The sequence below is a fragment of the Solanum tuberosum genome, unplaced genomic scaffold (assembly GCF_000226075.1).
Source record: "Solanum tuberosum cultivar DM 1-3 516 R44 unplaced genomic scaffold, SolTub_3.0 scf00263, whole genome shotgun sequence".
NCBI classification, from domain to species: Eukaryota; Viridiplantae; Streptophyta; class Magnoliopsida; order Solanales; family Solanaceae; genus Solanum; species Solanum tuberosum.
The window spans coordinates 843,364-867,157 of record NW_006239196.1 but is presented as its reverse complement, the minus strand read 5'-3'; the positions used below and the strand labels follow the sequence as shown (position 1 = coordinate 867,157).

Below are 23,794 nucleotides of genomic sequence, written 5' to 3'. Positions count from 1 at the left end.
GTGAGAAAGATGGGAGGGACGATTACTGTAGTATTGGATAGGCGTGGGGGATGGGGGTGGGATTAATGTGAATGGGAGGTTTGGAATGTAACAGTAATCAAGGAACTCTAATCAATGTCAATCCCTAAATTTGTGTAACTGATAATTTATGTTTTAAAAAAGGAACTGCAATCAAATTAATTAACTATTAATAATTAATAATATAAAAATATAAAGAGATTAATCATTTATTAAATTAAATTTTAATTAATTTTTAAATAAAGTTAAATTTAATTGATATGTTATAACCCGTAAATAAACTGTTATAAGTAAGAATATTTTTAAAGTATGTTTAAAACCCGTAATATTATCTCTTAAATGTGTATATGGTGTGATTTTTCCATATATAAACTAGGAGTGTCAAAAATGAGCCCAACTATGGGTAATCTGCTCAAAATATTAAGGGTTGGGTTCAAGATAATTTGAATTGGGTTCAATCTCAACTCATTCAAGCTTTAACCCATTTTAAGAGAATCCTCAATCAAGTCCAATTTGATCTCCAATTTCAATCCGTTTTAAGACTCTTTATTTGTATTGATGTAATGTGTATTTTTATATTGAAGGTATGAATTATTATCTATTTTATATTTTTTTAGGATTTATCTATCAATTTGTAATTTCTTTTTTAAATTTTTCTTGAGTTGAAATTCAAATTGTGGATATAAAACTTAAATAACAATATATTAAAATAATGGGAAAATTATGCGGCTAAGCAAATTTATACTATTTAATTACTCATCATAACTATAGTTTGCTATAATTACCACTCACGACTAACATTAACCCTTAATTACGTGGGCTGACTTCGAGTTTGTATAATTAGCCACATTTGTATATGTATAATTCGCAACTAACAATTCTTTGTTTGATTTGTATTAGAATACGATGATTTGTATTTGTAAATGACGATGATTTCCTTTGGTTTTTCAGTTTTGTCATCATATATATTCAATCTTTTTGTGTATAACTTTTAAAGTTGTATAAACGTGTAGTTTTTGGATTTTGTATAATATAACTTCTATAATGTAATTGTATAATATATTTTGTATAATTGTTTAAAGTTCATATGTTTATGTTTGTATCAATTCGTTATTTTGAGTTTTATTATATTTGTATAATTCTAGACTTTATATTACTCAATTATACAAAAACATGTGAATTATAAAATTTGTACCTGCGAATTATACAAATTATTATCCTCTCTCGCTCGTCTCTCTCCTCCCTCTCCCAATCTTGCTCGCATCTCTCCTCCCTCTCCCAATCTCGCTCGCCTCTCTCCTCCCTCTCCCAATCTCTCTCACCAAAATATACAAATATATATGTATAATATACAATTATCTAACCGATATACATATACAATCCACCTCTCTTCTACTCTCTGCCCTCTCTCACTCGCCTCACTCCTCCCTCTCCCAGTCTTGCTCGCCACTATCCTCCCTATAACATGTAGCTACGAATCGTAATTAGCAAACTATAGCTATGGAGTGAAATTATGCTATATTTGAGTGACTATATGCTAAAGTTCCTCTTGAGATTAAGCGGGTCAAGATCCAACCCGTTTTTAAGCCCATTTGAGCCCAAAATAAATTTGGACGGATCAAGACCTAACCCAATTTTTATTTCAACCCATTTTAATATCTCCAATTATAACAGAATCCGCCCATTTAACACCTCGAATATAAACGATTGAACTTCTTGACACACGTACATATGCTAATGTAGAAACGAAGGGGTTAAGTTTTCTTTTAAGCATAAATAAATTCAAACATAGTATTCTAGTGTGGTGACATTATTTTTCTGATTTCCCTGATATGAATTCTTGACTTTGCCCTTGAACAAGGCTTCTGCCTTATGCAAAGGTGGAATGAGCATTTTTTTTGTCATATCCGGAGGCAGTTCTAGGATTTAAGTTTTATGGATTTTGAATTTTGGAACGATAAATTTAAGTAGTAATTACTAGGTTCTGAATTTAATATTTATACATATTTAATGGATTTATTAATATAAATATACTATTATTTGAGCAAGAGTAATTACGTTTCGGCGAATCTATATACAGACTACTAGTTTAGTCCTTAGCCATACCCAAACAATAAAAGTGCATAAATCATTTACTATACATTGGACCAACATTCATTTCTTTTGCTTAATAGCGTAGTTGTAGCTGCCCTTGCCAGAGTTACAAAGTACTATTCCCTCTGTCAAAAACTTAAATTATTTTTGCCATTTGGACCATAAGTACGTGCATTTACATTTAGTTTTAAGTTAAAGAAAAACTGGTTTTGGGTTTTCTTGTTTTACTTGAAAAAACAAAAGCAATTACTCTAAACTGATCATATGCTACTTTGTTCTTCTATTTTATTACTTTTACCTTTTCTTTTCTTACTTCAATGATTATCGTATCACGTTGTGTTGTTACTGTTGGGTATAGTAAGAATAAATAGCAAATGGAGGGAATATAAAGTGTTCTCTTATAATACAAAATAGGTGTATTAGTTCTGCAAGTATTATTTCTTATACATTGTTTGATTTGATGTATTAGAAATAACAAATCTTGCATAATTTCTATTAAAAATATATATGTTTTCAAATATACCCTTCACACTTTATTTATTTGTACACTTCCTTTGCAACAAAGTTCTTTGCTAAAATATCAAAAAAAAATCTTTGCTAAAACATCATTAACTCTTTTTTTTTTTTAAATAATATTAAATAGTTGTACTATTGTGTCAAAATATTTTTGTGAAAAGTTGGCAAATATTTTTTTTTATCAAATTTATCGTCACAATAGTAAAATTTTTGATTAAATTATATTGAAATTGATTTATTTTTTTTTTAAAAAAAAGATACTTAAGAGGTCATAAAGCCTATTAAGACACCAAAAAATTAAAAGACACCGAAAAGCAAATCAAAATAAAAACAAAAACTTATGACAACAAAGAAAATGAAAAGGCTTTAAGGATAGTTTTGTAATTATTTAATTTAATGCAAGTGTTAAAATGCTATGTATTACTAATACCTAGAATTCCTTGGTATTAGTAATACACAATAGAGTGTATACTAATGCTTGCATTAGTTATACATGGCATGAAAAAGTGTACCAAACAAGGTACTACTAATACACACACCTAATGCATGCATTATATTTTCTAATACACTCTACCAAACGACCCCGAATTTCTCCTTCATTAATGATGGAAAAGAAAGTTCAAGTGTTTAAATAAGAAAACACTCCTACTTATTAAAAAAGTTGGTAAGAGTAACCCTTGCGCCGTCATCGTCGATCGACTCCGGCTTCGACTCCGAATGATCGATCAAGAGAATATCCACGTGATTCTATTTACTTTCTTTCTCGTTTAATTTAAAATTTCCGTCGTTTTTAATGACTGTTCTTTCTGATTGAAGGTTGGAGCGTCTGGCGCTCAACAATCCATAATTAATTCATCTAAATCTGAAAATCTGAGACATGCATATGTTTGGCGTATTCAAGGGGGGGTCACCGGGTTCACGTGAACCCATGCTCCCCTCCCAATAGTAGTGTTATATTTTTTAATAAATATTGAAATATAGATATGTGAACCCACACTCGAAATATCACATAATGCGATAACGACTGGGTGCACTTCTCTACGTGAGGTTAGAAATTTGAATTTTATATTTATCCTGTCACATTTTTCTTTCTAAAATTAGATAACACTTTTCTAAGTGATAATTAGTAGCACTTTTGACATTTTAATTATACATATATAAAAAACAATTTTGGACCAATAAATATTAAAATTTTAATGGTTATCAGTAGTAAAAACTAAATATCAAACCAATCAAATTTATATCTTAGATCAACCTTTTTGTAACAATGTACCTATCATCTCAAAATTCTGGATACGCCTCTATATCTGAAATAACATAATTTTGATTGTTGGCACTGACTATAGTCAAAACATGTTTAAGTTACTGTTTAATTGTTTTACTAATACAGATTGGCTAACAGTTACTGACTTGTTGTTTTCTTCTTCATTATATTCCGTATGAGTATGACTACTTCAATATTCTATCCCGTTTTATACTTGATTTTAATTATTTTATTAGAGTCGAGAGTCTATCGAAAACAATTTTTTTATCTTTTACAAAATAGTACACACTACCATTCCTTACTCCTATAATGAAAATATTGTTGTTGTTAATTACCCTTACCCTTCAAACTACTTCCTCTATTTCATGTTAATATAACCTAATATCCCCTTCTTATGTACTCCTTTACAAGCTTTTGACTTCAAATTTTTCATGATTTTTTAAAACACAATCTTAATTACAATATACGTTACATACCACAAATTCCAAAAGTACTAAGCTAGGAAAAGGAAACTGAAAGAATATATTTTAAAGAAAGAAAAAAACAAGAGTCCCCTAGTTTAGTACCACAAAGAACAGAGATATGCTGGTGCAGCTGTATTTTGGCTGTATACAATCTCTGTATATCACATATAATTTCCTAAAAACAGGAAAAAGATACTCTATATCCCTAAAGACTTCACTTTTATCATCAGAACAATAAGGCTGTTGTAAACAGGAATAAAAAAGAAAAGAAAACCCCATAAAGCAACATTTTACAAAATAAGAACCAAAAAAAAAAAAACAAGAAATTTGCAACATATTTAATAAGGTAAATCAGTATATATCTATAATTACAAGAAATACCAAAAAAAAACATACAAATAACTAAACTTAAAACTCTTACCCTTTTTCACTCTAATTTTTTCTTCTTTATCCACATTTTTTTTTACCCTTTAATTTCAAAATTAATCAATGAATCCACCAAAACCATAATTAAAAAAAACATACTTGTGATTTGTCTATTTTACCCCTTCCATTGCCCACACTGAGCCGTGGGCCGGGACTTCTGCTTCCCGGCTTTCAATGGACAAGGGGTCTGAACCGGCAAAACCATGCAATTATACTGCAAACACAATGAACTCCGAACCGGAATTTCTGCGGCCGGATTGATAGCTATTCCGGTTAGAAAATTATGTTGCAAATACAAAACATGTATACTAGCCGATAACAACCGGTCTACCATGATCCCCGGAACCTGACCCATGAACCGGTTGTTATTCATATATAAAATCTGTACACCGGAGAACAATGGCGATATTTCGCCGTAAAACCGGTTGAAGCTAAGGTCCACAACCGGAATTGTTACTAAACCGGCCGGGTAAATTCGACTGGTGAATTGGTTTCTTTGTAGCTGAAGATTTGCTATCGGAAATCTAAATAAGTTCCCCGGGATACAACCGGTGAACCGGTTTATACTAAGGTCGAGATAGTTTAACCGGTTTAACCGAGTAAGTAAATGGTCGACCGGACCGGTTAACTGGTTCGATGACATTGAGAGGTATTGAAGTGAAGAAGGAAGTGACATTGGCAATAACGAACCAGAAAGAGCATTGTGTTTGAGATCGAGCCGGGTTAATCTAAGGGATACGAAAGGCGGTACTGAACCGGATAAATGGTTGTGACAGAGAATGACATTGTTGAGCGCCGGGAGGGTTCCGATGGCCCATGGAATGTTTCCGGTGAGCTGATTGAAACTAAGATCAAGAGTTTGAAGTCGCCGGAGTTTACCTAAACCCGCCGGAATCCGTCCAGATAGAAAATTTCGACTAACTCCGAGAAATCTTAAGTTGTTCAACTGAGAAAAACTTTCCGGCAATACTCCGAATACCTTACCGGGGACGACAGTGAACTCAGCTAAAGCAGAGAGTTTCCCAATAGCCGGGTTTAATCTTCCGGTTAGACCCGGCGACCCGGCTCTCGGGTCACCCAGATTCAACGCGATCACTTTATCACCAGCACAATAAACTCCGGCGAAGCTACATGGGTCGGAAGTAAAATCCCAAGAAGAGAAAAAATTCGAACCGGGTAAATCATTGAGGGTTTTACGAATCGCTTGTAAAGCCAAGAAATCAATGGGGTGAAGCATTGCACCACATTGTTGAATAACAATAACATGAAACAGAAACATCAACAACAAAAACCTCATGATTAATTAATTGTTGCAGAGGTGAAGAGAGAGTAAAATTAAAATGGGGGTTTATATAAGGGGAAAAAAGTAGAGACTTTTGGGTATTGCTTTTCCGTGAGAAGCAAACGAGTTCTCGTGTGGAGATAGGTGGAAGCTTTAATGGCTACAGCATGAAAAAGAAGAAGTTGATATAAGGAGAAAATGAGTGGCTTCTGAGAAAAGCAACTGTTAACAAATGGAAAAAAGAAGAAGAAAAATAAGTTTTAATTTTCTGATTTGAATCTTGTTGGAGAATACTCTATTTGGTTTTGGTGAGGAAGAAAACAGAGCAATGAGCAGAGCTACCAGTCAGGTTAATGTTTTTCTGTTACATGAAGAAACACGGTGTGATAGACTGATAAGTACTTCTTTAATACAAAGGCGCATTTGGTACAGAACACGTAGAATTTTTCAACGTGAATTTCAATTTAATTTAATTGGGATATACCAAATTTCGGATGGAAAATAAAATAAGAAAAACTAATAAAATATTTTTTGGCGTTTTTGATTTTATTTTTTTTTGGTTGATTTATGTTATGGTTAATGTGAAATTGTTTTTTTTTTCTTAAAAAGAATAGGGCAAAGAATAAGGTACTAGGATTTTTGTTTGTTTTGTTTTGTTTTGTTTATTTATGTGGTATGGGTGAGCAAAGCTGTAATCCGAGCCTATGTGTATAGTCCGAGCTTAAGTTTGGAGTGACAGATCATCAGGCTCGGGGTTTTTTACGGTGATTAGGACGAGTACCACGAGGACCCTTTGTGCTTGTTCTTTTATATCATACAAAGAGAGTACATTTTTCACTATTTATATTATGTTTGTTAATTCAGTAACATTTTAATGTAAAGTGCTTCCTCCATTTCAAAAAGTATGATCTAGTTTGACTTGATACAAAATTTAAAAAAATAAAGAAGATTTTTGAATTTTGTGATCTTAAATTAAAGTTATGTCAAATATACAAAATTGTCCTTTAATCTTGTGGCCTTAGACATGCCAAGTGGAAAACTGAAATCAAAATATTATCAAAAAAAAAAGAAGAGATTATTATTTTTGAAACTGACTAAAAAAAAAGGAGATCATTCTTTTTGAAACGGAGGGAGTACTAAAACCTTGTAGCTAGTAGTTTTTTCCTTCAGAAGAGTAAACCACAGTTTTTATTGTTTCCACTTAGAGCTCTATTTTATTTTAACGCGGCTTCCAATAATTTTTTTTTTATATTCGAGACTTGAACTCAAAACCTCTAGTTAATGATGAAAAAAATCTCTCAATCAATCCACCAAAATTCATGCTAATCAAAACACAACAACTTTAACTTAGAAGCCAATTAGAAATTCTTATTATTTAGGATATATATATATATATATATATACTCTACAAAAAGAAGTTTCAAATTTGAAAGGAAAAAGGGTCTGAAAAATACTCAAATTTTGACCGAAATTGTTGTTACGATACCAAACTTTATGGAGGACCTTTTACCCCCTGCACTATTTAATAGTGTATTTTAAAGGTATATATGTGCCTACGTGGACATCATAAATATTGCATCATTTTAAATAGTAATGTGTCCACGTGGGCACATATATACCTTTAAAATACACTATTAAATAGTGCAGGGGGTAAAAGGTCCTCCATAAAGTTTGGTATCGTAACAACAATTTCGACCAAAATTAAAGTATTTTTCAGACCCTTTTCCCAATTTGAAAAAGTAGACAATTAGACATAATAGTTGGTGCTCGATCGAGCTTATCGCATGAGCTTTTTTAATATGATTTATAGGCTATTATACTAAAGCAAAATTTATCATATGCGTATTAAAAATATAGCGTCTCCGAACAAGAACACTCTACCTTTGTTAAATAGGAACTAGGTAGGCCTCCAAAATATGGGACTAATTTAAAAGCTTACAAGGTAAGTAAAACAATTCAATTTCTTCCTCTTGTCCTTTTTGGTCACCTCAAAATTCAAATACTCATCGTTTTCTTTTAATAGAGTAGTAAATAAATGATATAAATAGAGTCAAAAGTCTTGGGAGTCAAGTCGTAGAAATAACTAAAAGTAAAAAAGTGTTAGCATTTCCACATGGCCCTCACGTTAAGTAACCCGAATCTACATTTGGTCTTTTCGGGTAAGATTTATGGCCCCTTAGAATGTTGTCATAAGCCACTCCAACCCAAAAAAAATTGTGTTATAAAGTATGATTTTTCAGTCTCATAAAATATGAGTTATTGAAGTAGTTCACTCGAAAAATATATAGTGAAAAATTAACAGATTTTCATCGAAATACTAGAAACAAATATAGAACATTTTTTATTAAAAATTTCAATGGAAAAATAGTGATTATTTAGGGTGTATAGAGAAATAATGTTATGGAAACTTATTATACAACATTATATATATAAAAAAAAATAGATTTTAAAAAATGCTAGAGCGTGATAACAAAAATATAATTATAAAAAAAATCTAATTGTTGTTTACTACAAGAATAAATTAAGAATAACATAATATTTTTATACTCTTAGGGGTCGTTTGGTACAAAGATTAATAATGCAGGGATTGATAGTGCAGGAATTAGTAATGCAGAAATTATTTTTATTGTTTCCCACCTCATCTTGTGTTTGGATTAAGACATTCTAATTTCTTTTTCCAATTATACCCTTGAATTATTACGTAATTGGGTTAAGGTAAATAATTGTCGGACAATATTATTTTTTTGTGGCCTTCTAACTAGGCAACTAGCAATGAGAAGAACAATTTTATTGTCATGTTTGCCTCTTTTTTTTTCACTTAAATTATTTGAGGATAAATAATTGTCATCTTAGTAAATTGATCACTTACATAATGTCAATTTCCAATTTAAAAAAAGAAGATAAACTATCAATTTTTTAAATTGAAAAGACGGTAAACAATAGTAAAATTGAATAAACCATCTATATTTACACATAAAAATTGCAAGTTGTAATTTTAATATGTATGCAATTTTATAAATTGTTCAAATATAAATAATTAGAAAACCACATAAATATATATATTCAATTAAGATCACAAACGTCATGTGGTGATATATTTGCTTTTTTAATTAGTTAATGTTAAACAACTCACATTTCAAATATTGTATTAATTTGTATTGGATTTATTTAGTAACAAACAACTCTCTCTAAATAATTTGTAAGCTAATTTATTTAAATAAATTTACTGGTACAAATATAAAACATAAAGTTAAGAAAATAAAATAAAAAATTAAAATGATTTGAGGGATATTTTTGTCTTTACATAGACTTATCCCATGGTATTATATCCCATGTATTACTAATACCTCCAAATGAAAGGTATTAGTAATACATCCTATAATACCGTGTAGGAGGTATAACTAAACCATGGATTAGTTATACATAGACTCAAATTCCTACCAAACATAGTACTAAATATACCATACATAATACATGAACTATTTATTTTAATGCGGCCTACCAAATGACCCCTGTTTTAGGTAAATACAGAGCATATATTTGCTACGTCAAATATTTTTTCTTAATTAATTATGCCGAATTAATGTAAATTGATGGGATAGGAAAAAGTAAAAAGATCTAACAGCAAAATTCCGCGGTTTGTTGAAAGTTGATAATTCAAGAATTATTAAATCAATAACAAGTGATAAAATTGAAGGTCACATCACATTGATTCTTATGACTAATAATAATAATAATAATAATAATAATAATAATAATAATAATAATAATAATAATAATAATAATAATAATAATAATAATAATAATAATAATAATAATAATAATAATAATAATAATAATAATAATAATAATAATAATAATAATAATAATAATAATAATAATAATAATAATAATAATAATAATAATAATAATAATAATAATAATAATAATAATAATAATAATAATAATAATAATAATAATAATAATAATAATAATAATAATAATAATAATAATAATAATAATAATAATAATAATAATAATAATAATAATAATAATAATAATAATAATAATAATAATAATAATAATAATAATAATAATAATAATAATAATAATAATAATAATAATAATAATAATAATAATAATAATAATAATAATAATAATAATAATAATAATAATAATAATAATAATAATAATAATAATAATAATAATAATAATAATAATAATAATAATAATAATAATAATAATAATAATAATAATAATAATAATAGTAATAATAATATTAATAATAGTAATAATATTAATATTAATAATAATGATAATAATAATAATAGTAATAATAATAATAATAATAATAATAATAATAATAATAATAATAATAATAATAATAATAATAATAATAATAATAATAATAATAATAATAATAATAATAATAATAATAATAATAATAATAATAATAATAATAATAATAATAATAATAATAATAATAATAATAATAATAATAATAATAATAATAATAATAATAATAATAATAATTCCTCGAACATAAATATTATAGAGTAGTGATGGCTGCTTTTTTCACATATAGAAATTAGTCGTTCAGTCATTTATAATAGTGACTTTAGAGAACATTGGCCTTTTCATGCATAGTATAAAGTTATGGAGGAAGACTTGCAGAATCAATAAAATTGCTAATACTTTAATAGTCTGATGTGATTTTTTTTCTACGATCGTGGTGTTCGGATCAGTTTTTGTGCATCTCAATTAATTTATATTATAATTGTCACCTCCCACCAACATGTATTAGATAACTGTGTTCACCAAAGCTAGGACAAATGAAAATAAACATCTAATATTTTTTTTTGGTGAGTTTTAGTATGATGTGATATTTAATTTTCGATTATCTTCCCTTTAATTCCTTTTACTAATGTTGCTTTTTATGGGGCAGTTTTTGGTCATATGTAGACTAATTAATTTTTAATAAAATGGCCTATAAGGCCAACAAAAAATTGCTTTAAAAAAAATAATCCTTTTACTAATGATTTACTAATTATGTGTCCTAAACTGCAACAATGTCTTATTCCTTTATTCTTCATATAGGCTCTCTTTTTTTTTCCTTCCAAAGGTACAATAATGTTAATATACTTTTTTGTTAATTTGAATACTATATTGAGATATGGGGCATTTTCTATATTTGTGAATAAATTTCATGTATGACCAAGTTGATGATTGGGAAGTGGTTGGGCCTTGCGTATAATGAAATTTTGTTTATATAGTACAAATCTACTTTTTTATTAATAATAATTATTACATAGCTTGTGGTAGAAGACAATATATAAAGACACAATAATATCATCATCTACAAGCACTGATGAGTTAGAGATATATATTAGTACAAAATAAAGACGATTCCACATCTCAGGTCTTAATTATATATTGTCGTGTGTCAAGTAAAATGACTTGTCTCATGTTTACTTATAATTTATTAATGTAGGTACGTAAAAATTCTTGTATATCGACCTGGCTAAATTAAACCATTACAGAGCAAAACAAACATGTTACTACTCATTTTGCATAAATTACTACTCCTATAATGGCAAATTATTGATAAAAATTGGCTCGTCGAAAACGTTATTTATGTTATTCAAATTCTTAATTGTTACATTATTGTAGAGGTGGTCTAATATTATAAGTCAGCCTTGTACGAATACTCATCCACTACTATTTTGCACAATTGTGTAGGAATTATGTATGTGCGTTATGATATATAAGGTTTTAAATAACCATATATTGACACGATTGTTACATAAAATCAAGTTGATATATAGTTTATCTAGCTTTTCTAAGAAGAATTTTACCAAGGAGATTGTATTGGGTAAAAAGAGCTTCTTGTGTATGTGGTAGGATGCTGGGAGAACACGTGGCACATAAGATATGTGGAGTGTATTCGAGAAAGAACGCTCGATTTAAAGGCATATTTCATAAGTTCGACCAATCGGTCTACTACTAGGGTTATTCATTAGAAAAAAAAGGTGGGAATTCGTGGCTCAAGGACATAAAAGGACTCGTATCCCAATGGTGTAGCAAAAGGACAGATAGCACTCTAGATAAATTCGTACGATATTTAGTCAACAATATAGGAATATTAACTTACACAACTAATTAATGTCTAGTGAGATTCCCATTGGAATATTAATTACTATTGGGTGTAGTCATATTGGTCATGAGTGGAGTTTTTCTATTGGTTAATATATTACGTACCTTCGTTGTCCATATGTAGTAGCTAGTTCTAACATATTTGTAATTTGTGAAGGGTTAAATTCTAAACAATACCAAAATCAATATACTGATATTCTTGGTAGTCTAAACCATTACTACTCATTTTGCATAATTTACTACTCCTATAATGGCAAATTATTGATAAAAATTGGCTCGTCGAAAACGTTATTTGTGTTATTCAAATTCTTAATTGTTCCATTAATGTAGAGGTGGTCTAAAATTATAAGTCGATCAGCGTTGTACGAATACACATCCACTACTATTTTGCACAATTGTGTAAGAATTATGTATGTTGTGTACAATGTGTGTTATGATATATAAGGTTTCAAATAACCATATATAAACCATATACCACTACTTGTTTGATACACGTACGCCTTTTACAGTAGTCATACTGACATCGATTGTTATATAAAATAAAGTTGATATATATATAGTTGATTTAGCTTTTCTAAGAAGAATTTCGCCAAGGAGATTGTATTGGGTAAAAGGAGCTTGCGTATGTGGTAGGATGCTGGGAGAACACGTGACACATAAGATAGGTGGAGTGTATTCGAGAAAGAATGCTCGATTTAAAGGCATATTCCATAAGTTCGACCAACCGGCCTATTACCAGAGTCATTCATCAGAAAAAAGGTGGGAACTCGTGGCTCAAGGACATAAAAAGGACTCGTATCCCAATGGTATAGCAAAAGGACCTGTAGCACTCTAGATAAATTCGTACGATATTCTGCCAAAAATAGAGAAATATTAACTGACACAACTAATATCTGATGGGATTCCCATGTGGAATATTAATTACTATTGGGTGTAGTAATATAGGGCATGGTGAAGTTTTTCTATTGGTTCATATATTACCTTCGTTGTCTATAAATAGTAGTTCTAACATATTTGTAATTTGTGAAGGGTTAAATTCTAAACAATACCAAAATCAATATAATGATATATTCTTGTTATCCAAATTTTATATATTTTACCAAGTCTTAGCTCTCAACGATTACTATATATAAACGTCTTCAAATCTAATATCAACGTACAACATTCCAACATCTCTGGATCCAGTGCAAACACATATCATCGAAACTTTATTGCTTCCTACGATTCTCTTTACTCATTTTATTTACTTTCACTTAATTCCTCATCAAACATATCTTAACAGCTAAAATCCGAACTTAATGAATTAAATTAAGACACGTGCCCTTAACCTCATATATCACTTTTACAAAGTGTGTTAACCATGATCCATTGTTTTCATGGTCCATATATATATATATATGTAGAGAGGGAGACCACACCAAGCCCAACAACCTGGGCATCATCTAATATGAAGGGTGTGGACCACCATGATTTTTGGGACTAACAAATTTGGATAGCAATAAGCATGATGAGCCTGAGTTTTACAGAAGAATACTCAAGCAGGACAAGTTGAACTTAGATATCATGTCTCTATCATCCAGCTATATTATATATATAGGACAAGTGATGCTTGCTTGCTTTCTTCCTCTCATTTACTTTACTCAAAGTTAGGCCAATATATTGGTCATTGAGTCATGAGTGCCATATATATCCTCTTTCTTTTTTCTTTTTTTGTGCTTCATAGAGATCTGAGCAATGCACATGCATGTCCCGTTTGATAGACTTTTTTTTATCTAGTCAATTTTAAAAAAATGGCATATTTCTTTTGATCTAACGTTTTTATCAATTTATTTTTTTCTTCATCAGATCGATACTAACTTACCTATTCCTGGTCCTATTGAATCCAAGAGGGCCGTTGCCCAATTCTCTGACCACTACTCATTCTTTCCCGACTCGATAAGGATTGCAATCTCGAGAGAGGGAGAAACAATTGACCTCTAACAGTAGGTTGATGGGGTTGGCTATGATGGATATGGTGAAATCAATCAATCCTTATGTCACACTCCCTCTCACTGGTCTGAAACATATACAAATCATGAATTCTTCAGAGTGCACCGACAACCCTGTATATTTAGTAACAATTTAACTTTAAAATGCATATTTTATTCTTAACCAAATAATTTATAGTCAGTCACAAAAATAAAGATTTATGACTTAGTTTAAACTACAAGTTTCAAATTTTTACTCTAATTGTGTGCCTGATTAATTAAACTACATCATATAAATTGAAACAGACATATCGTCAAGGCTCTCTCTCTATATGTGAGTGGTTCCTTCTCCTTCTTGTCATTTTAGGTACTCTCTCTATCTTCCTCAAAACACTACAAAACTTCTTTTTGTTATTCCAATGTACATATATTTCCCATTCTTACATCACTCTCACCATTGCATGCAATTCCCTATTCACTAAAAAGAACTACTCCAACATCCTTTTCACACCTTCAATTTGTCTTTCATCAAAACTTATTGCATTTTTTAGTATTAACCAACAACGCTAATGAATATATTATAGAAAGAAGGAAAAAGGGCAAAAAGTAACTATTCACAATAATTAAGACTCAAAAATATCCTTCAACGTACCAGTCAAATACTCAAAAATATTATTCTTACTAACGGTTACTCCAAAATTAAGAAAAATGAGTCAAATTTTACGAAAAATATCCTTCAACGTACCAGTCAAATACTCAAAAATATTATTCTTACTAACGGTTACTCCAAAATTAAGAAAAATGAGTCAAATTTTACGAAAAATATCCTTCAACGTACCAGTCAAATACTCAAAAATATTATTCTTACTAACGGTTACTCCAAAATTAAGAAAAATGAGTCAAATTTTACGCTAAACTATTTGAAATGTGGAGTAATTTATCCTTCATTTAAAATTTGAGATAAATATTTTTAATGGTAAAGACTTGAGCAAAAAAGATATATGGAAAATTATGAGGTTACATTTGCTTTTATAAATGATAATTTTTATACTGCCAAATTTATGTAATATAAAGTTTAATTACCAATATTAACTTTTCCAATTAAATGTTTATTCTACTATATCCTTTCAAAATTAGTATACCCTTCGATTGAAATCTTGAAAGACATTAAGTGACCCTATGTAATATATATAATATGTCAAGGTATAATTGAATTTGATCTTTTTATTGTTTCATTCCTAGAGTTAGAAAAATAAATACATAATTATTAAGTTTTAAAATAGTTATATAAGAAAAAATATCTGATTTCATATTTAGAAATAATAAATTCATACCTAATGCCTAAGGAATTACCAGAAGCAAAAATAAATTATATATCATCAATTTTTATTTGCTAAAATGGAAGTCTTTATATTACTTATTTTCCCATGTTATTATTAATTATACTAATTATCACAAATTCAACCCCCACCCACCACCAAAATAAAAATTATAATAACTAGGAAAAAATTATCTCATTTCCTTTTATTATGAAACAATTGTTGGTAAGAATATTTTTAAATTATTTGATTAGGTATTGAAGGTTATTTTTTGAACTAATTTCCTTACGACGAAGGCAACATACGAAGGACAAAGTTGGGCCTATTTTGAACGATCCAAAAGAATTTTTGACCCTTTTCCCTAAATAAAAATAAAATGCCTTATGAATATATACAAAGAAATGAATCAATAACTTTAACTCGGATTTCGTATGCATTGAAAAGACATGGAAATTCATCAAATCAAGTAAATCAAATGAGCTGTAATAGAATCTCAAATTACTTAAATTTTCTTCTCTATCATTAAAAACACAGGGATTAGTTTTGGAAATTTCTTTTATTGTAGTAATTAATAAAGACAATACCTTATTCGAACAAAATGTTGCTTCATTGGTTGATTGAAGGCATTGTATTCTATTTGTGTAAAATTAAAATTTCAAATTTATAAATTGTGAATTTTATAATGATAATTACTGATAATAATTAAATTTTAAATTTAATATCTATATGAATTTACAAACACAAATATTATTTGTTAAACCAAATTCACATATGAACTACTAGCTCCGAGCTCTGATATACGGCCCTTTATTTGTTTTGGGGAGGTGGAGTAGTAAATGAATGTCACATGATCTTCTATAGCCTTGTCGTTGTTGAGAGATAAACGTAGTTATTGTAGGTCGGTTTTGGCTATTGACCAATTTATGATACAATGAACTTAATAATAATTCAATACATCTAAAAGTCAACTAGCTAGTAATAAATAGCAACTAATTAAGTTGTAAAAATGTAACTATATTATATCAATACTCTACTCTTAGTTTATCCAATAATTCTTCAACCTTTGGTACCTTAACTTTATATTTTGAATCTACCTCAAAAAATAAGGGATCATTTTTATAAGTTTCTCTGAATTATCCAACAAATTGTGAAATGGCAAAATGGGGTTAATTAGTGAATTGATTTGAGGGAGACAAGACAACATCAAATTTTAAGCTGCTAGAGACACTAAGTTAAGAAATAAAATGAAAATTTTAAGATATGTAAAATTATGTTATCCCTAATTTATACATATTAATAAAATAATAATGTCATATAAATTAAAACAGATAGAATAATAGAATATTAATAGAGTAAAATCTTTTTCTATTCTTTTGTGTGGTTTGAATTCCGTTTTTCATTTTTTGTGTGGTTGATTTTAGTTATAATATGGTTGGGTTTTTGGTTTGTTTTATTAGGGTCGTGGATTGGAAGGCCAAACCATTGTCCGAGCCTCAAGTTCGGAGTGACAGATCATCAGGATTTCTAAAAGGTTATTCCAACAAGGACCACACGTGGCAGTTCTTTTTCGTAACCAAATCAATTATGAGTAATAAATTGACATAATACAAAAAATGTGTCGGGATCTGGTTTTAATATATTCTTTAATTTTTGGCATGCATAATTAGAATTCTTTTTACCTATTATACCTCAATTAATTAATTTTTAAAAAGGTAGAATTTTTTGAAAATCTTAAATTTTTAATTAATCCACTTCATAATTATTAGGGGTAAAATGGTAAACTCACTATCTCAGTAATTGTTTTCTTAATAGGTGTGTTAATTCAAAAATAAACAAGTAATTAGAGACAAAAAATATAAAGTTGAACAAATAGATACAAGTAGTACACGCATCGACCTGACATAATTAATAGGCCATTAATATGTACCCTATATGACATAATACTAGTTCAAATTCAAGTATATCTCACATAAGACGTAAACACATATTTGTTTAGCTTTATACAAATTTAAATAATCAATTGTGCATACTTATGTTATTCTGAAATCGAGTTAAATGACAATTTATTGAGATTTCCTCTAAATGATACACACTATATAAAAAAAGAAAAATGAAGAAGTTACATTTCAAGTTGACACAACCAGAGAAAAATTATGGAAAGAATACCGTAATAAGATGTGAATGGAAGTAAATAATTTATCGAAAACAACCATTATGATTTACGAGATAGAAATAAAGCTACGTAAATATTATTCTTTTCGAACTGTATTTGTATGTTATTATTGTAGTACGCACAGCTTAGCTGGAGATGCTTCTATCAACTTCTTTCTCTTGTCCCTTTTTGGTCTCTGCAAATTCCCTCTTTCATTTTTTTAATTTTTTTTAACTAAAATTGTTAGTAAATTTTACAGTCAAAGTAGTTGCATACAGTGACATGTTAGTCAAAGTCTTGGGACTCAAGTCATCAAATATATGTATAAAAAAAAACAGAAAGGGAAAAAGATTTGCATTTCAACACATTTAAATAACTCTCTTCTTCTTATTTTATTTTTTTTATTAAAAAAACAGTTCCTGTAATTTGAAATCACATTAATTTAAAGGAAAATTTTGATTTAGACATGTAATTTGAATTTTAAAAGTCGTACTTTTTTTTATAAAATATAAAAACTTCATAATTTGTCAAAATTATTTAAACTTCTCAAATTCTTGCAATTTTTCCTAATGAACAAATTGTAGGTTAGATTTAGAAACAAAATATCAATATATCTAAAGAGTCACATTAACAAATTGTGTATCTCCATTTTTTTTTTTATAAATTAATTCGTGTGACTATATGCATGTCATTATAAACTTTCAAATATATAAAATTTAGCAAAGACTTACTGGTAAAAAAATTCAACAACAACAATAACTAAATATTCATTGATATAATCCTCCACATGGAATAAACAATCTCTTCATATTGATCATGAGTTTTTTTTCTACCAAAATTTAAAATTATGGTTTTTTTTTTGTAAGTTTTAAAAATTAAAATCACAAATTTGAAGTTAAATTCTTATGTTTTAGTACGACTAAATAATCACTTTTATGTCACAGCTGACATATACTATTATAGAGTAATGATATATGACTTTTTCAAATAGAAATTGGTCATCCTATCTTAACAGTCATGACTTTAATAGAGTATCAGACAATAAGCCTTTGCGTGAATAAATTAACAAAGATATGGAAGAATTAATTTATCATATAATATGTTTCCCAAAGTGCAACAATGTCCTATTTAATTATTCCTTGCACAGCTCTTTTTTTCTCTTTTTCTAAATAATAAATAAATATATAACACTATATTTGTGTGTGCTTGAATAATTTGATAGTGTCAAATGCAAAGTTAAAAGGAAGATTGGCTAATATTTATTTTTTTAATAATAAGCCATCAAACCAAGAGATGGTTTTATTTATGGTGATTAACTGAAAGGAAAACAAGTCCATTAAAAATTAACGCGAGAATATACGTCATGACTTTATTTGTTAGGAATGTTTTCAACGTCCCCCTTATATTGCCTTGTAAGCTAGGTTAGCATAGTAACCCCCTTATATATTGTAATTCAATCGTTATTGTGATCTTTCTCATCTCAATGATTCCAGGTAATTCAATTGATACTATATATATGTTTTTCATTTATTGATTTGACATAAAAAGTTTATGCGAGTAAATAATTATCATGACCTATAGCGCCTTTGGGAGACATGACATACTTATTTAATTTGAAAATTAAAGTTATAGAGGTGGGGCATGAATAATATTTTTTTAAAGATCTCCTATGAAAAGACAGTTGGTGAAAGTAGTTGGCTAATTAGTAGGGAGTTTGTTCATGACTACTAGATACAACTCGACTTTATTTATTTACGTATAGCTTGTATTATAAGACAATATACCATGAATATTAATATCATCATCTAACACCACTGAGGCAAAAGAGAAGATCCAGAAGCAAAAATTACATTAAAAAAATGTTTGATAAACAAAATATTTTGGGGTAAAAGCGTTCCCTAATAAAGATCACTCCGTATTTAAAGGGATACAAATTCGAGACTTCTAGTTAAAGATTAAGAATTATTTACCACTCCAACACGACACTTGTCAGTAAATACTCATATATATCTTAATGTATATATACTTCACTGAAGATATACATTTTTATTTTGGTATGCTCAACAATTGTGCACAACAGAAAAAGGAAGATGATGGTAACTTTCTATAAGCACAACTACACTCTCTCTCTCTCTCTCTCTATATATATATATATATATATATATATATATATATATATATTATTATATTCAACTCTTCATGAATTCTTTTTCCTTTACTATATCATAAGTACAAGTAACACTCATATTCACAATTACTTTATGACGATTATTGGTGCATGCTACGATTAAGATATTTAAGGTATATATTAATTAAAATTCGATTGATCGTACATAAGTAAAAATAGTTCAAGTCAAAGACAGTAAGTACACTCGTATCCATTAGATGAACATATACATCTTTATATATACTACCCCTTCTGTCCAAGAATAGTTGTTTACTATTGACTTAACATAAGAATTAAAAAGCAGTAAATAATAAGAGTAATTTTACTAAATCATCCTTATTAAATATAAGTCATCTAAACATTGAAAAATGAATAGTATGTAATAGCAAGGGTAAAAAAGACATAATATGATAAATTATTCATTGATTCTATAAATTAAACTGAACAAATATTGTTGAACATTCTAAAATAGTATAGTGGACAAGTAATGATGAACGGAGAGAATAGTATTTGTTTTGTATGATTAATACTAATTTGTACATGTAGCATTATAATTAGGACCATAATTGAATGAGTAAATGCATTTGTAGATGGGCACCACCCCAACAACCAAGGGCATCATTAATTATATCATCATCATCCTTTAATAATTTGCAGTATATAATTAATTAAGAGTATGCATGAACCATTAAGTTATTTTACAATTTGAGATAGGATAATGAGTGAACCTACATTTGTACAGAGTACAGACTAGCTATTTGTACCAAGAAAAGAGTGAAAAAGAAGGGAAAATGGGAATGTCTCAATATTTATAAAACTTAGGTATCATGTCTTTTTCATACAACTATTAGTGATGCTTAATTATAACTCTCATTTACTCAAAATTTGGCCAATATTTCCCAATGTAGTCAGTACCCAACCCTCCTTTTTCTCTACTTAATTTACTACATACATGGAATTAAGCAATATGCACATGGCTGATCACTTCTTTTACAAATATTGTCAAGTCCGGATCCACTACAACAAAAACAACTTTTAGCAGTAATAAATATGTATATTAACAAAACAAAGAATACTGAAGTTCATTGTCATTGGATCCAGTGTTGTTATAGGCTTTAGAGACATTTACAAAGAGTGCTAACTGTCACTTAAAAAACATATTTAGCCACAATTAAACTATGTATGGTTCTATCCTTTTGGTCTTTTAGGTCTCTCTCACCATTAATAGAATCGTGTGTTTAAGACAAGAGAGAGTTGCTCGAATGGTAAACATTTCTCACTTTCAACTTTAAGGTTGTGAAAAAAAAAAGAATAATGTCTTTAAAATATATAAAACGCATATATATAGTAATTAATTTTAAAAAAAGAGTCAGCATCGGAAAGTTTAGCATTTTCCGGCTTGGTAACTTTTTAGACTTAATAGTATCTCAAAGTTTTAGTGATTTTTGTGTTAGAAAAAATAGTTAAATGATTTTTATGAAAATAAATGATAGTTATGTGACCATATGTGAATTTTACCTTATCGCTTTCTAATCATAATGAAGAGTTGGAGTTGTTAATGCATGCAAGTCAGCTATATCTAATATATATATCTTTAGCCATAATGGTACAATGGTTCTTTTAACACTGTCATTGTTGAGGGACATGCCTAGAGAAGCAGTTGGTGTTTACATAAATTTCTTCTGTTTCAATTTATGTGACACCTTTTGAATTTGAAGATTCAAACAGATAAAAAAAAGTCATAGTAAAGCTGGGACTGACCTATGACAAAATTATTAAGTAGTTCAACTACTGCATATGTATTTGATTGAAAAGAACACAAATTGTAGATTTTTCAAATAAAATTTCAAATTTAAATCATGATAATGATTTGAAACCATGTCAACCAGACTTTTTAAATTGTTGTCATGGTATTATAAAGATGAAACTTGTGTTATGTAAAATAAAAGGACAACTAGAATTTGAACATCCAAAAAACTTAAACTTCATATCATGATTTCAGGACAAGATTACACGTACCTCGAAATTTAGAAATAATTAATTAAAATCTCATATGAATAAAAGGCACACTTTTTCCATTATACTTCAATAGGAAGTTATCATTCCATGCCCAAAACCATCACATATGGTGAATTAACCTCATTCAAAAAAGAAAAAAAAAACTACATGACTCACTCAGAAGAATTACAATATCATGTTCTTGGAAAAAGAAGTCATTAGAATTCAAAGATTTAGCTTTGAAGTATTCACAAAGGACAGTCAAATAACAAAAAACATCAAGGTTGGTTATCATCTCAAATTCAACAAATGCCTAATAATGACTTAAACACTCACTTTCCACATCAAAATTGTGAGTAATATTGAGTTTATAAAGTAAGAAAATAACAGGTCGAACATACGATAGATAGCGGATAAAATTTATTCACATGAAATTCTTTAGACCTTCCAACAATTCTCTTGAAACCTAGTAGTCAAGCAGCTCATGAAAAATCTTGAAACTCCTCTGCAGCAGCAAATCCCTACTTTATTTTTCATGTTATTAACACCTAAGATATGATAGAAATTCTACCTTTAGTGCTATTGTAGAACCCTAAATCAGCTGCAGATTATGTCCAAAAAGATCAATGTCCTATAAGTCTATAAGCATATTTCTGCACACAACTAGAATATACACCATGCAAAGTAAATCTAATACGACCTCCACCCTATTTTACATGATCTAGTCAAGTTAATGAAGATTCACTTGATTTGTTTTAGGTCATTAATTCAGAATAAGAATTATATACAGAAAAATTATATGGAAAGCACAACCATACACAATTAGTTAAATTGAAACTAGAGTATGTACTAAAATGGTCATCTCACAAGAAGAATGTTTCGAATCTCTGAGTAGTAACTAAGTCAGGACTCAGGATGAAGCATAACCTTTCAGAAACCACACGACCATTCATGAAAATTTGCAACCTTTCGAACAGTCATGGTTGTTTCAGAAAGTTGCAACCTGTCGGAACCAATGCTTCTTGGCTATAAATACCCTTGATTCCTCAGATTTTTTACTGACAAAATTTATGAACTTCTTCTTCTGCACAAATTCATATTCGTGTATGTTAAACCATATTAATGGTTTATTGACTACAGCATAGAGAGCATTTTGAGTAAGAAGAAGAAGAAAAAGTGTTTTCATATATGAACCAGATCCAAGTTACAGCTATTTATACTTCACAATTATTGTAACTAACTTTGTACTCTACAAGTGGGCATAACAACTTTCACGTGACTACTTAACCGACTCAACCAATTCTAATTATAAACCACCGTATTATTTAATACTCCCCCTCAAGCTAGGATGGAAGACATCAAGGACTCCTAGCTTGGAAAGAAGAAATTGATGTTGTACAATCCCTAGACCTTTTGTAAGTAAATCTGCTAGCTGAGATTTGGTCCCCACATATTCAGGCTTGATCAAGCCATCTTTGATCTTCTCTCTTATAAAATGACAATCAATCTCGATATGTTTAGTCCTCTCATGAAAGATTGGATTGATAGCAATCTGCATAGCTGTCTTGCTATCACAACAGAGTTTGACTGGAGTAGTAATGTCTACCCTTAGGTCCTTTAATAATCTAGTTAGCCAAATAATTTCTGCTACTATGCCTGCTATGCTCCTGTATTCAGCCTCTGCTGAGCTTCTACTGATAGTATGTTGCTTCTTTGACTTCCATGAAATTAAAGAATCTCTAAGTTGAATTACATACCCTGTCACTGACCTCCTGGTGTTAGGGCAACCTGCCCAATCTGAGTCACAGTATGCTGTCAAGCTTGTGATAGGTCCTCTTGTGAATAACACCCCTTGCCTAGGTGCTTGTTTGAGATATCTGAGAACTCTCAATGTTGCATCCCAATATGACTTCTTGGGATGTTGCATGAGTTGACTGAGGACTTGGACTGCAAAACACATATCAGGCCTGGTGATGGTCACATAGATTAGTTTCC

At 29.1% G+C, this 23,794-nt stretch overlaps 1 protein-coding gene across 1 annotated transcript; it reads right to left on the bottom strand.

Moving 5' to 3' along the window:
* Positions 1-4,447: 4,447 nt before the first annotated feature.
* On the bottom strand, positions 4,448-6,386 carry LOC102579023 (LRR receptor-like serine/threonine-protein kinase ERL1). Its single transcript, XM_006358382.2, has one exon. It carries the CDS (start codon positions 6,077-6,079, stop codon positions 4,898-4,900), a length of 1,182 nt encoding a protein of 393 aa, XP_006358444.1. The 5' UTR covers positions 6,080-6,386; the 3' UTR covers positions 4,448-4,897.
* Between the last annotated feature and the right edge of the window lie 17,408 nt (positions 6,387-23,794).